We start from the raw sequence: 13,028 nt of genomic DNA on the forward strand, positions 1-13,028 counted from the left end.
TACACATCCATGCCAGGTTGTCTCTAGGTGCCAGCGACGGGTCATTCTCCTCTGTGATGTTGGTACATACAGCAGGGTAATGATGACATTTACTAACATTTATTAGGACAATGTTCTGTCTGATTGAGCTGCGGAATAGGCGATTGTTAGATTTGGGGGTACGGGTTTGGGGTTGGTGGGGACAGCTGACCAGTTTTCTGCAGAAGATATTGGGCAACACCTCAGTATATAATGCGTGATGCGCCAGATAGAGGAAAAGCGCGTTATTCTCAGTTCGTTATTGTTCAGAAGAAGAAGGTAGTGTTACACCCGGTCCGTTCACTGGCTCCCTGCTGATTAACTTTAGTGCCTGAGGGGATCCGGTCTCTAGGTCGACAGTAACTAGGTCGACACTATCTAAGTCGACCACTATTGGTCGACAGAGATTTCTAGGTTGACAGGGTCTCTAGGTCGACATGTTCTACGTCAACAGGTCAAAAGGTAATTTTTAGAACTTTTTCATACTTAACGATCCACGTGGACTACGACTGGGAATAGTAACCTGTACCGAGCGCGGCGGCAGCAGAGCGATGGGACACGGTGCACTAATTGGGGTTCCCGGTCACATTACGGAGAAAACGACACCAAAAAACAAACATAAAAAAAACCTCATGTTTACCTTTTGACCTGTCGACCTAGATACTGTTGACCAATAGTGGTCGTCCCAGTTACCATCTACCTTCCATACCACACCTTCCGTGCCTGAGGGTATTTTTGCTGCGGGTGATCTCCTGCGGACAGGGGAACGGGGCTCTGGCTCCAGCAAGTGCTGATTGGGGACCGTCCAGGCCTGAGAGGTCAAACTCCTGGATGTCATGACCCTGTGGCAGTCAGGGGTTAGGACGATGGCGCATTGATGTGAGACTGAAGAAGTCGTCCGGTTGGATAAATAGAGGCTCTGTTCCCTTACACTTGAGAAGCAGCCAATGGTCTCTGCATGATTCCTGCCTACTGTAGGGTTACTAGTAAGTGCCGCCTCACACTGGCGTATCCGATATTCTACGTATAACCACAGCGGTAATAAATAACACGCTAGTACAGACTATATAAATCCATTCATTGTCCTCGGTCTGAGGAACGTGTCCTGAATCTCCTCACCAGTAAACGTTGTAGACCCGTAGCAGGACCTCCGGCCCAGTGAGCGTCCCTCACGTCTGTCTCACATTCGCTGCTTCATGTTTGCTTTGCTGTTTATCTCGTTTAGGACGATGAACTTCAGCTTTGTTTGTTTTGTGGTTTAATCCGCTTAACTGTTCACTATCAGATGTATGTTCTTCCGTGTACAGTGTATGTGCGTTACCATGGTCTGAGGCTCCTGGGCCCATCACCCAGTCACTTCCCCTAATTAGCCTCCAGACGTGACCTCCTGGGCCCGTGTTATAGAGGAATTATCACCCGGCTGATCCTCTTATTCCACAACATATTGATTTCAGACCCTAATCTATAAAGGGATGGACGCCTCCACCAGTCTATCCAGATCTGATAACCTCATTTCCACCAGCCACCTGCGGCTATTTGCTGTGTACATTCTGCTGGGTTCAGGAGTAGACGGCGGGGGGACAGCGAGCCCGGGTCCCCGTCACTTTCATGCTTTTCAGCTTGACTGTAATGACATTTTATTGCTCCTGTCCAGTAAGTGTCACATTATAAAGCCCAGAGAACAGTGAGGGATCATAATAGGCAGTCAGGCCCAACTTGAGGGTAAGGTCCATGCGTCATGGCTTTTGCCCCGATTGCAGTATTGTGAACGTGCCAAGTGTGCTCGGTGTCGAAGGGATGTTTTTGAGGGTGTGGTATGTTAGGTCGACTAGACTTAGGTTGACAGTGTCAAGGTCGACACTAATTGGTCGACAGTAAGTAGGTCGACATGGTTTCTAGGTTGACAGGGACTCTAGGTCGACATGACAAAAAGTCAACATGAGTTTTTCACTTTTTTTGGTGTCGTTTTCTCCGTACAGTGACCGGGAACCCCAATTAGTGCACCGTGTTCACTCGCCATGCTTCAGGCAAGGTACCTCGCACCGCTACCGCGGCGCTCGGCACAGGTTACCGTTCCCAGTTGTAGTCCACGTGGATCGTTGAGTATGGAAAAGTTTAAAAAAAAGAAAAAAGTGTGAAAAACTCATGTCAACCTTTTGTCATGTCAACTTAGAACATGTTGACCTAGAGTCCCTGTCGACCTAGAAACCCTGTTGACCTAGACAGTGTCGACCTAAGTGTGGTCGATCTAAAGACTGGATCCTGTTTTTGATGGGGTATAAAAGCTACAGGCTGAGTTTTACTTGAGGAGCTATACTGGAGGTGCACAGTGGGTGGCGCTGTTCCTTATGTAGGCACTGTGTATCTCTCTTTGTGGTGCTTGTGTACTCTCTTCTATTCAATCCTCCATTTTATGTTGTGGAGTTTACATGTGCTGGTAAAGTTTGTCTCCCAATCTTCCCTGTGTGTTTGGGGCATATTCTGCAGCAGTTTATAGGGGAGGAGAAGGGAAGTAGCGGTGACCTACGTACGGACATCTTCCGGGTAGCGCGGCCTCATCCCCATCTTGCACAGACTGCTTTGGACCATTCCAGGGACTAAGGCCTGAAACAGTCCCTGGGAATTGGGGACAGTTGCAGCTATTATCATGCTATCTGGATGATAAGTCGACAGTCAATAGGTCGACCAATATTGATCGACATGGGAAAAGGTCGACGCATGGCAGGTTGGCACATGGAAAAGTCAACATGGCTTTTTTAAAAATTATTTTTAAGTTTTTCCTACTTTACCATCCACGTGGACTACTGTTGGGAATAGTAATCAGTGCCGAGCGCAGCGAGGGGACGCGGTGCACTAATTGGGGTTCCTGCCTGGTCATGTTGTGCAAAAAACAACAACACCAAAAACATTCAAAAATAGCACGTCGGCCTTTTTTTTTTTACTGTCGGCATTTGTCCCATGTCAACCTTGTCCACGTCGACAAATAGTGGTCGGCCTATTGATAGTCTACCTAATCCAGGATGACCCATTGATCCATAACCATTATCAGATTGGCACCTTCCATACACCAAATAAGTGTTTCTTCTAAGAGTCGGCGTTATAATTGACGCCAACAAAAACTTCTTCCAATGTAAAAAAAACAAAACAAAAAAACCCAGAAGATTTTTGATTGCTGGTAGAAGTTAGATGGTTAGGATGCGATGGAGGCTCTGACCCCCCCCCCCCCCCCCCCCCCCCCCCTCAGCGTCACACGTTACAGTCCAGGCCGCCGGAGTTGCTTTCTCTTTGTCACACGGAGAGATGGACTTTAGTGTTTATATAAAGGGGATTGGCCGGAGCCGGCGTCGGAGGATCAGGGGAGGAGGGAAGAACAATCTGTTCATGTTGTAAAACAGGTTTCGCTCAGAGCTGTGACAGCTTCATGTTACCCGATTGTGTAATGCCGGGATAGATCGTTACCCGGGGCCCCGTGTGCCCTCTACACCCATCCAGAGACCGCGTGGGTGTTTGCCGGGGTTCCTTAGCCCGCTGCGTGGCTACCGGAAGGCACATCGGCATTCTACCTGTTACATGTGTTTCTGGTGTATGACAGGGTTCCAATGTATACATAGTGTCTAGATGGTCATTAGGTCCACCCCATATGGATGACATGCATTCGGTCGACAGGTACAAAAATAGTGATTAAGGTCGACAGATTCAAAAGGTCGACACAAGGTTTTTGTAGCAGAGCGTGGCACCTTGCTCGCAGCGCGGCGAGCGTACACATTTACATTGTAGGTTTCCTCATCTGTGACCATAATCAAAGTGACGCCCAAAAACTTTTTTTTTTTTTTTTTAAACTAGTCCTTTTTGGTATTGGCCATTTCCATGTCGTCATTTTCACCCTGTCAACCATACGAGATCGACCTAATGACTGTCTTGATAATTACTATAGATCTTCTATACCTTGTAGAACTGATCTAGACCGTAGAACACGGGTGACGCGTTGTAAGAAAATAAATCTCTACACGTCGCACGTTATTTCCCCGCGCGGACAGTGAATAAATCCTGGTGGTCTTACGACGTTTCCCCGGCTTACAGGACTGCGCAACGTAACGTTCATAATCCAGTCTGTGACTGGCGCAGAAGTAAGACCCAATTGCTAGGTGGACAGTGGTGTTAAAATGGGCATGTATTACCGTGTAGCCAGGCCAGGCGCTGACCTCGGCATACAGACATGTGCCGACGCACAGAGCAGCCTGTGGCAGCCAAATTCCCATACAGCTCCCAGAAGGTACAGGTCAGCGTGACCACGGGGGCTCACACTTTGCGTCTGGCGCAAAGGTTACTCCAATGAAGGAACGAGCGTCATGTGCAGAATGTCTGCATTAAGTCAGTGTATGTATATATACATACACACACACACACACACACACACACACACACACACTTTTACTCTGTACTTTGTACACATTAGAGGAAATGTTTTTGGATGTTTTTTTCTGAGCGGAGTAATAAATCCAGCTCTGTTCTGGGGCCGCGGTCGCTGTGTGGTGGGTATTGATTAAGGCCCCACTGTTACTACGGTGAAAGTTACTGGCATTGTTCCGGCGGCTCCTCCCCCACCCCCGGTCTCTGAATTGGTGGCGCGGGGGAGGGGGGTATGATCTCATGCTGGTTCTATTCTCCAGCCAGAGTCCTTTCATCCCACAGTGTACTCACTGAGCCCCTGTCCCTCTCGTCCCGCCGCAGGTTTTGTTTTGTATATAGAGGAATCTGCACTGGCCGTGACTAATTCCTTCAGACTGCCGCCCATTGGTGACTGGGGGTCTGTCAATGTACTCAGCTGCTCACAGCACAGTGTATACCGCAGGATAACATTCTGCCGCTTCACCAACGCAGCGTCTGTGGTACACATGATGGAAGGAGCAGCACAGCAGCACAGAGTATATCAGGAGATGGGTGATGTGTCAGTGAGGACAGGGCTGCATGTGACAGGGGCAGTGACATGATGTGAGGAGGGGAATGGAGGCAGCAGGAAGTCACAGACTGAGAGTTATATAGTGGGAGGAGCAGGGTCCCCAGCAGCACAGAGTATATCAGGAGATGAGTGATGTGTCAGTGAGGACAGGGCTGCATGTGACAGGGGCAGTGACATGATGTGAGGAGGGAATGGAGGGCAGCAGGAAGTCACAGACTGAGAGTTATATAGTGGGAGGAGCAGGGTCCCCAGCAGCACAGAGTATATCAGGAGATGGGTGATGTGTCAGTGAGGACAGGGCTGCATGTGACAGGGGCAGTGACATGATGTGAGGAGGGGAATGGAGGCAGCAGGAAGCCACAGACTGAGAGTTATATAGCGGAAGAACAGCAGCCTCACATCTCTGCTGTGTGCGGGCCGGTGGGACATACTGGTGTCACACTGGTTAAAGTTTGTGTGTGATGTTACAGAATTATGTGATTGAAATATAATTTTTCATTTTACACGCCTCCGCTCTTTATACAGGAGGTTTTTATCCAGACGATGTAGAGGCTGACAGGCATGCTGGCTTTTGTAGTTCCATCTCTGCAATAGAATCACAGGTTACCTACATCTGACTTAGGGGGTCATTCAGACCTGGCTGCTAATGTGGCCCGCAGTGCAGTTTGCTGAAATCGGCCACACACATTGCGGTTGCATCCCCGATGGATGCGACTGCAATGTGACTGACAGAAGATGCCACCGGAGGGGGGGGGGGGGGCATTGTTGCGGGGGGCGGGCAGAACGGGGGTGGGTCAGAACCAGTTTCGGGGGGCGGATGCGTGATTTCACACCGTGCCTGTCCGGTTGAAAAAATGGTGGCGGACTGCCTGACTGTGCTGCCACGGGTCAACCTTAGTTTGATGCATCCGCAATGTAATTGCGGACACATTGGGAGGTGGCATTGCCCTGTGCTGGGTGGGCCTCCAGTATGTGAGAAGATGGACGCAGATCTGGCTGCGTATATCTCTGAATAAGCCCCTTAAAGCTTTTTCTACAGACAAACTTGTCAACTTTTAGAAGAATAAAAAAAAAAAAAATGACAGGAGATAAAAAGTAATATGAAGCTTTTATATAACAGAAAGATGAAAACCCGGCTGAAAAATAAATCTGTACTTCACACCCTGTGCGCGGCTCGCATCCTCAGACCCTGATTACAGCGTGGACATGGACAGATAAGGGCTAATCCTCTTTATCTCTGTTTCTCTCTTAGGAAGTTCTTCAGCAGCTGATTGTAATGAGTTTGCCCAACGTTCTGGTAATCGGGAAAGACCCTCTCACTGGTGAGTGAGTGAGTGACCAGCGATAACAATTTGTTTGAATGACCATGAGAAGGTTCATCGTGATCTCTGCAGACCTGGCTTTCCTCAACAGGGGATCAAGGAAAGGATTCCTCGGGGAGAGTGCAGTCGGGAAGGATTCCTCGGGGGAGAGTTGCAGTCGGGAAAGGATTCCTCGGGGAGAGTGCAGTCGGGAAAGGATTCCTCGGGGAGAGTGCAGTCGGGAAAGGGTTCCTCGGGGAGAGTGCAGTCGGGAAAGGGTTCCTCGGGGGAGAGTGCAGTTGGGGTCGGGAAAGGGTTCCTCGGGGAGAGTGCAGTCGGGGAAAGGGTTCCTCGGGGAGAGTGGGGTCGGGAAAGGGTTCCTCGGGGAGAGTGCAGTCGGGGAAAGGGTTCCTCGGGGAGAGTGTGCAGTCGGGAAAGGGGTTCCTCGGGGAGAGTGCAGTCGGGAAAGGGTCCTCGGGGGAGAGTGCAGTCGGGAAAGGGTTCCTCGGGGAGAGTGCAGTCGGGAAAGGGTTCCTCGGGGAGAGTGCAGTCGGGAAAGGGTTCCTCGGGGAGAGTGCAGTCGGGGAAAGGGTTCCTCGGGGAGAGTGCAGTCGGGAAAGGGTTCCTCGGGGGAGAGTGCAGTCGGGAAAGGGTTCCTCGGGGAGAGTGCAGTGGGGAAAGGGTTCCTCGGGGAGAGTGCAGTGGGGAAAGGGTTCCTCGGGGAGAGTGCAGTGGGGAAAGGGTTCCTCGGGGGAGAGTGCAGTGGGGAAAGGGTTCCTCGGGAGAGTGCAGTGGGGAAAGGGTTCCTCGGTTCCTCGGGGAGAGTGCAGTCGGGAAAGGGTTCCTCGGGGAGAGTGCGGTCGTGAAAGGATTCCTCGGGGAGAGCGTGGTCGTGAAAGGATTCCTCGGGGAGAGCGTGGTCAGCAGCAAATGCTACATAAGGAGTTGGTACCCTCTGAGACTGATGGTGAATTAGTTCCTCTGCCTTCCTGCAGCCTCCCCCCGGTGTTTGCCGTGCTGCCGATCACTGCTGATTGGTCAGCACAGCAGGAACTGCCACCTGGCGGCTGCAGACATTAGCATCCGCTGGGGAAATGTAAATTAACACACACACCCTCCCCCTCCACACACACACACACACACACACACACACACACACACTCTCTCTCTCTCTCTCTCTCTCTCTCTCTCTCTCTCCTCTCTCTCTCTCTCTCTCTCTCTCTCTCTCTCTCTCTCTCTCTCTCTCTCTCTCTCTCTCTCTCTCTCTCTCTCTCTCTCTCTCCTTCCTTCCCCCCCCCCCCCCCGTGTGTACCTGGTGGCTGTGCCACTGGGAAAATGTAAGTTGTGATGTTCTGATAGGTGAGAATCACATTTTTTAAATTATATGATTTTTATATAAATTAAAAAAATTCTTCACCAAATTCACTCATAATAACACGACCATTTCTGAGCAGTTATTGGTCAGTAAAATGGTTAATATTGGGGCTCGTGGTGACCGGTTAGGAGCGCTGTTCTTTGGCGTTTTCAGTATATATAGGGAGATTCCTGACGTTGTACCTGTTTCCATTAAACTATAATGATGTCAGAACATGTAAACACCATTATTGTGCTGTCCTCGTCTGCAGGAACCTGTTCATGTGTCTTTTATTCTGACCCAGGGAAAAGCATGGAGGAACTGAGTAAGATCCTGCTCCTGATGCTGGGCTGTGCTGTGCAGGTAAGTGTCCGCTGGGGCTTCCCATATACTCCGATCCCAGTGACTGTGTGCCAGCCGTGTGTTGCGCCCGGAGCAGAGACGTTAGCGGCTCACATCTGACGTGTTACAGCAGAGCAGTTCCATAGCCTGCGGCGTCCGGGGAATTCTCCTGTCAGGATCAGTAATTACCTGGAACAATAGAGAACAAGTAACTGCCTCACCTGCCCTGATCTTCTCCATGATCTCAGCTGCCCCCTGCCCTGATCTTCTCCATGATCTCAGCTGCCCCCTGCCCTGATCTTCTCCATGATCTCAGCTGCCCCCTGCCCTGATCTTCTCCATGATCTCAGCTGCCCCCTGCCCTGATCTTCTCCATGATCTCAGCTGCCCCCTGCCCTGATCTTCTCCATGATCTCAGCTGCCCCCTGCCCTGATCTTCTCCATGATCTCAGCTGCCCGCTGCCCTGATCTTCTCCATGATCTCAGCTGCCCCCTGCCCTGATCTTCTCCATGATCTCAGCTGCCCCCTGCCCTGATCTTCTCCATGATCTTCTCCATGATCTCAGCTGCCCTCCTGCCCTGATCTTCTCCATGATCTCAGCTGCCCCCTGCCCTGATCTTCTCCATGATCTCAGCTGCCCCCTGCCCTGATCTTCTCCATGATCTCAGCTGCCCCCTGCCCTGATCTTCTCCATGATCTCAGCTGCCCTCCTGCCCTGATCTTCTCCATGATCTCAGCTGCCCCCTGCCCTGATCTTCTCCATGATCTCAGCTGCCCCCTGCCCTGATCTTCTCCATGATCTCAGCTGCCCCCTGCCCTGATCTTCTCCATGATCTCAGCTGCCCTCCTGCCCTGATCTTCTCCATGATCTCAGCTGCCCCCTGCCCTGATCTTCTCCATGATCTCAGCTGCCCCCTGCCCTGATCTTCTCCATGATCTCAGCTGCCCCCTGCCCTGATCTTCTCCATGATCTCAGCTGCCCCCTGCCCTGATCTTCTCCATGATCTCAGCTGCCCCCTGCCCTGATCTTCTCCATGATCTCAGCTGCCCCCTGCCCTGATCTTCTCCATGATCTTCTCCATGATCTCAGCTGCCCTCCTGCCCTGATCTTCTCCATGATCTCAGCTGCCCCCTGCCCTGATCTTCTCCATGATCTCAGCTGCCCCCTGCCCTGATCTTCTCCATGATCTCAGCTGCCCTCCTGCCCTGATCTACTCCATGATCTCAGCTGCCCCCTGCCCTGATCTTCTTCATGATCTCAGCTGCCCCCTGCCCTGATCTTCTCCATGATCTCAGCTGCCCCCTGCCCTGATCTTCTCCATGATCTCAGCTGCCCTCCTGCCCTGATCTTCTCCATGATCTCAGCTGCCCTCCTGCCCTGATCTTCTCCATGATCTCAGCTGCCCTCCTGCCCTGATCTTCTCCATGATCTCAGCTGCCCTCCTGCCCTGATCTTCTCCATGATCTCAGCTGCCCCCTGCCCTGATCTTCTCCATGATCTCAGCTGCCCTCCTGCCCTGATCTTCTCCATGATCTCAGCTGCCCCCTGCCCTGATCTTCTCCATGATCTCAGCTGCCCCCTGCCCTGATCTTCTCCATGATCTCAGCTGCCCCCTGCCCTGATCTTCTCCATGATCTCAGCTGCCCCCTGCCCTGATCTTCTCCATGATCTCAGCTGCCCCCTGCCCTGATCTTCTCCATGATCTTCTCCATGATCTCAGCTGCCCTCTTGCCATGATCTTCTCCATGATCTCAGCTGCCCTCTTGCCCTGATCTTCTCCATGATCTCAGCTGCCCCCTGCCCTGATCTTCTCCATGATCTCAGCTGCCCCCTGCCCTGATCTTCTCCATGATCTCAGCTGCCTCCTGCCCTGGCGGCACATGGCGTCATGTAATAGGGGTCCTGAATGCTGCCCTCCTGCCCTGGCTGCTGTGTGGCACTTGGCGTCATGTAATAGGGGTCATGGATGCTGCCCTCCTGCCCCGGTTTCTGTGTGGAGAGAGCATGTAGCGTTGAGAAGAGACTGATCACTTTTCTCATACCTCCAATATACACCTGTGTCATTATACCTCCCATATACACCTGTGTCATTATACCTTCTGTATACACCTGTGTCATCATACCTCCAATATACACCTGTGTCATTATACCTTCTGTATACACCTGTGTCATCATACCTCCTGTATACACCTGTGTCCTTCTGTATACACCAGTGTCATTATACCTCCCATATACACCTGTGTCATCATACCTTCTGTATACACCTGTGTCATCACACCTTCTGTATACACCTGTGTCATCATACCTTCTGTATACACCTGTGTCATGATACCTTCTGTATACACCTGTGTCATGATACCTCCTGTATACACCTGTGTGATCATACTTCCTGTATACACCTGTGTGATCATACTTCCTGTATACACCTGTGTGATCATACTTCCTGTATACACCTGTGTGATCATACCTCCTGTATACAACTGTGTGATCATACCTTCTCTATACACCTGTGCCTGTATACACCTGTGTCATCATACCTTCTCCATACACCTGTGTGATCATACTTTCTCTATACACCTGTGTGATCATATTTCCTGTATACACCTGTGGCATCATACTTTCTCTATACACCTGTGTGATCATACCTCCTCTATACACCTGTGTCATGATACCTTCTCTCTACACCTGTGGCATCATACCTTCTCTCTACACCTGTGGCATCATACCTTCTCTCTACACCTGTGGCATCATACTTTCTCTATACACCTGTGTCATCATACCTCCTGTATACACCTGTGTCATCATACCTTCTCTATACACCTGTGTCATCATACCTTCTCTCTACACCTGTGTGATCATATTTCCTGTATACACCTGTGTCATCATACCTTCTCTATACACCTGTGGCATCATACTTCCTGTATACACCTGTGGCATCATACTTCCTGTATACACCTGTGGCATCATACCTTCTCTATACACCTGTGTCATCATACCTTCTCTCTACACCTGTGTGATCATATTTCCTGTATACACCTGTGTCATCATACCTTCTCTATACACCTGTGGCATCATACTTCCTGTATACACCTGTGGCATCATACTTCCTGTATACACCTGTGTCATCATACCTTCTCTATACACCTGTGTCATCATACCTTCTCTCTACACCTGTGTGATCATATTTCCTGTATACACCTGTGTCATCATACCTTCTCTATACACCTGTGGCATCATACTTCCTGTATACACCTGTGGCATCATACTTCCTGTATACACCTGTGGCATCATACCTTCTCTATACACCTGTGTGATCATACCTCCTGTATACACCTGTGTCATCATACCTTCTCTATACACCTGTCATCATACCTTCTCTATACACCTGTGTCATCATACCTTCTCTATACACCTGTGTGATCATACTTCCTGTATACACCTGTGTCATCATACTTCCTGTATACACCTGTGGCATCATACCTTCTCTATACACCTGTGTCATCATACCTTCTCTATACACCTGTGTCATCATACTTCCTGTATACACCTGTGTGATCATACTTCCTGTATACACCTGTGGCATCATACTTCCTGTATACACCTGTGGCATCATACCTTCTCTATACACCTGTGGCATCATACCTTCTCTATACACCTGTGGCATCATACTTCCTGTATACACCTGTGTGATCATACTTTCTCTATACACCTGTGGCATCATACTTCCTGTATACACCTGTGTCATCATACCTTCTCTATACACCTGTGGCATCATACTTCCTGTATACGCCTGTGGCATCATACCTTCTCTATACGCCTGTGGCATCATACTTCCTGTATACACCTGTGGCATCATACTTCCTGTATACGCCTGTGGCATCATACCTTCTCTATACACCTGTGTCATCATACCTCCTGTATACACCTGTGTCATCATACTTCCTGTATACACCTGTGTCATCATACCTTCTCTATACGCCTGTGGCATCATACTTCCTGTATACACCTGTGTGATCATACCTCCTGTATACACCTGTGTCATTATACCTCCCGTATACACCTGTGTCATCATACCTCCTCTATACACCTGTGCGACTATCCCACCTGTATACACTGGTTTGTATACTTTTTAGATATTGTAATCTATATATTAGTTACTGATATTTGAAGTAAAATGTTTTTGTTTATGTTTATTTTCTGGTCTGTGTAGTAATTGTATTGTGTGTGCTGTGTGTAATTGTACTGTGTTGTGTGTAATTGTACTGTTTGTGCTGTGTGTAATTGTGCTGTGTGTAATTGTACTGTGTGTAATTGTACTGTTTGTGCTGTGTATAATTGTACGGTTTGTGCTGTGTGTAATTGTGCTGTGTATAATTGTACTGTTTGTGCTGTGTATAATTGTACTGTGTGTTCTGCGTGTAATTGTACTGTGTGTAATTGCTGGGTGTAGCTGTGCTGTGTGTAATTGCACTGTGTACTGTAGTGTGATATGGGATAGCACACTGGCTCTGTGTTCCTCTGTATGTCCCGTTATACTAATGACGTTGTGTGTTTTGTACGCAGTGTGATAGGAAAGAGGAATACATCGAGAGGATCAAACAGCTGGATATCGAGACTCAGGCGGGAATTGTGTCTCACATCCAGGAGGTAACACACTACTACACACCTTGTTCATTATTCATTACCTGGAGGTCACATCCGGGAGGTAACACACTACTATACATCTCGGCGGTAACACACTACTATAGATCCGGGAGGTAACACACTACTATAGATCCGGGAGGTAACACACTACTATAGATCCGGGAGGTAACACACTACTATAGATCCGGGAGGTAACACACTACTATAGATCCGGGAGGTAACACACTACTATAGATCCGGGAGGTAACACACTACTATAGATCCGGGAGGTAACACACTACTATAGATCCGGGAGGTAACACACTATCCGGGAGGTAACACACTACTATAGATCCGGGAGGTAACACACTACTATAGATCCGGGAGGTAACACACTACTGTACATCGCAGAGGTAACACACTACTAT

At 49.4% G+C, this 13,028-nt stretch overlaps 1 protein-coding gene across 5 annotated transcripts in view; it reads left to right on the forward strand.

The window, feature by feature from the left end:
• CCDC88C (coiled-coil domain containing 88C) overlaps window positions 1-13,028 on the forward strand; it is a 95,875-nt gene that overhangs the window by 26,667 nt on the left and 56,180 nt on the right. For 4 of the 5 annotated variants that reach the window (XM_063948585.1, XM_063948584.1, XM_063948588.1 and 1 more), the window contains 3 exons: window positions 6,231-6,300; window positions 7,938-7,996; window positions 12,541-12,624. In XM_063948585.1, the coding sequence (XP_063804655.1) occupies window positions 6,231-6,300; window positions 7,938-7,996; window positions 12,541-12,624 (213 nt within the window). Of the gene's footprint in view, window positions 77-6,230; window positions 6,301-7,937; window positions 7,997-12,540; window positions 12,625-13,028 lie in introns of all 5 variants that reach the window. The other variant, XM_063948586.1, reaches the window with a different exon arrangement.

The sequence above is a fragment of the Pseudophryne corroboree genome, chromosome 12, assembly GCF_028390025.1.
Source record: "Pseudophryne corroboree isolate aPseCor3 chromosome 12, aPseCor3.hap2, whole genome shotgun sequence".
In the NCBI taxonomy this organism is placed as follows: domain Eukaryota; kingdom Metazoa; phylum Chordata; class Amphibia; order Anura; family Myobatrachidae; genus Pseudophryne; species Pseudophryne corroboree.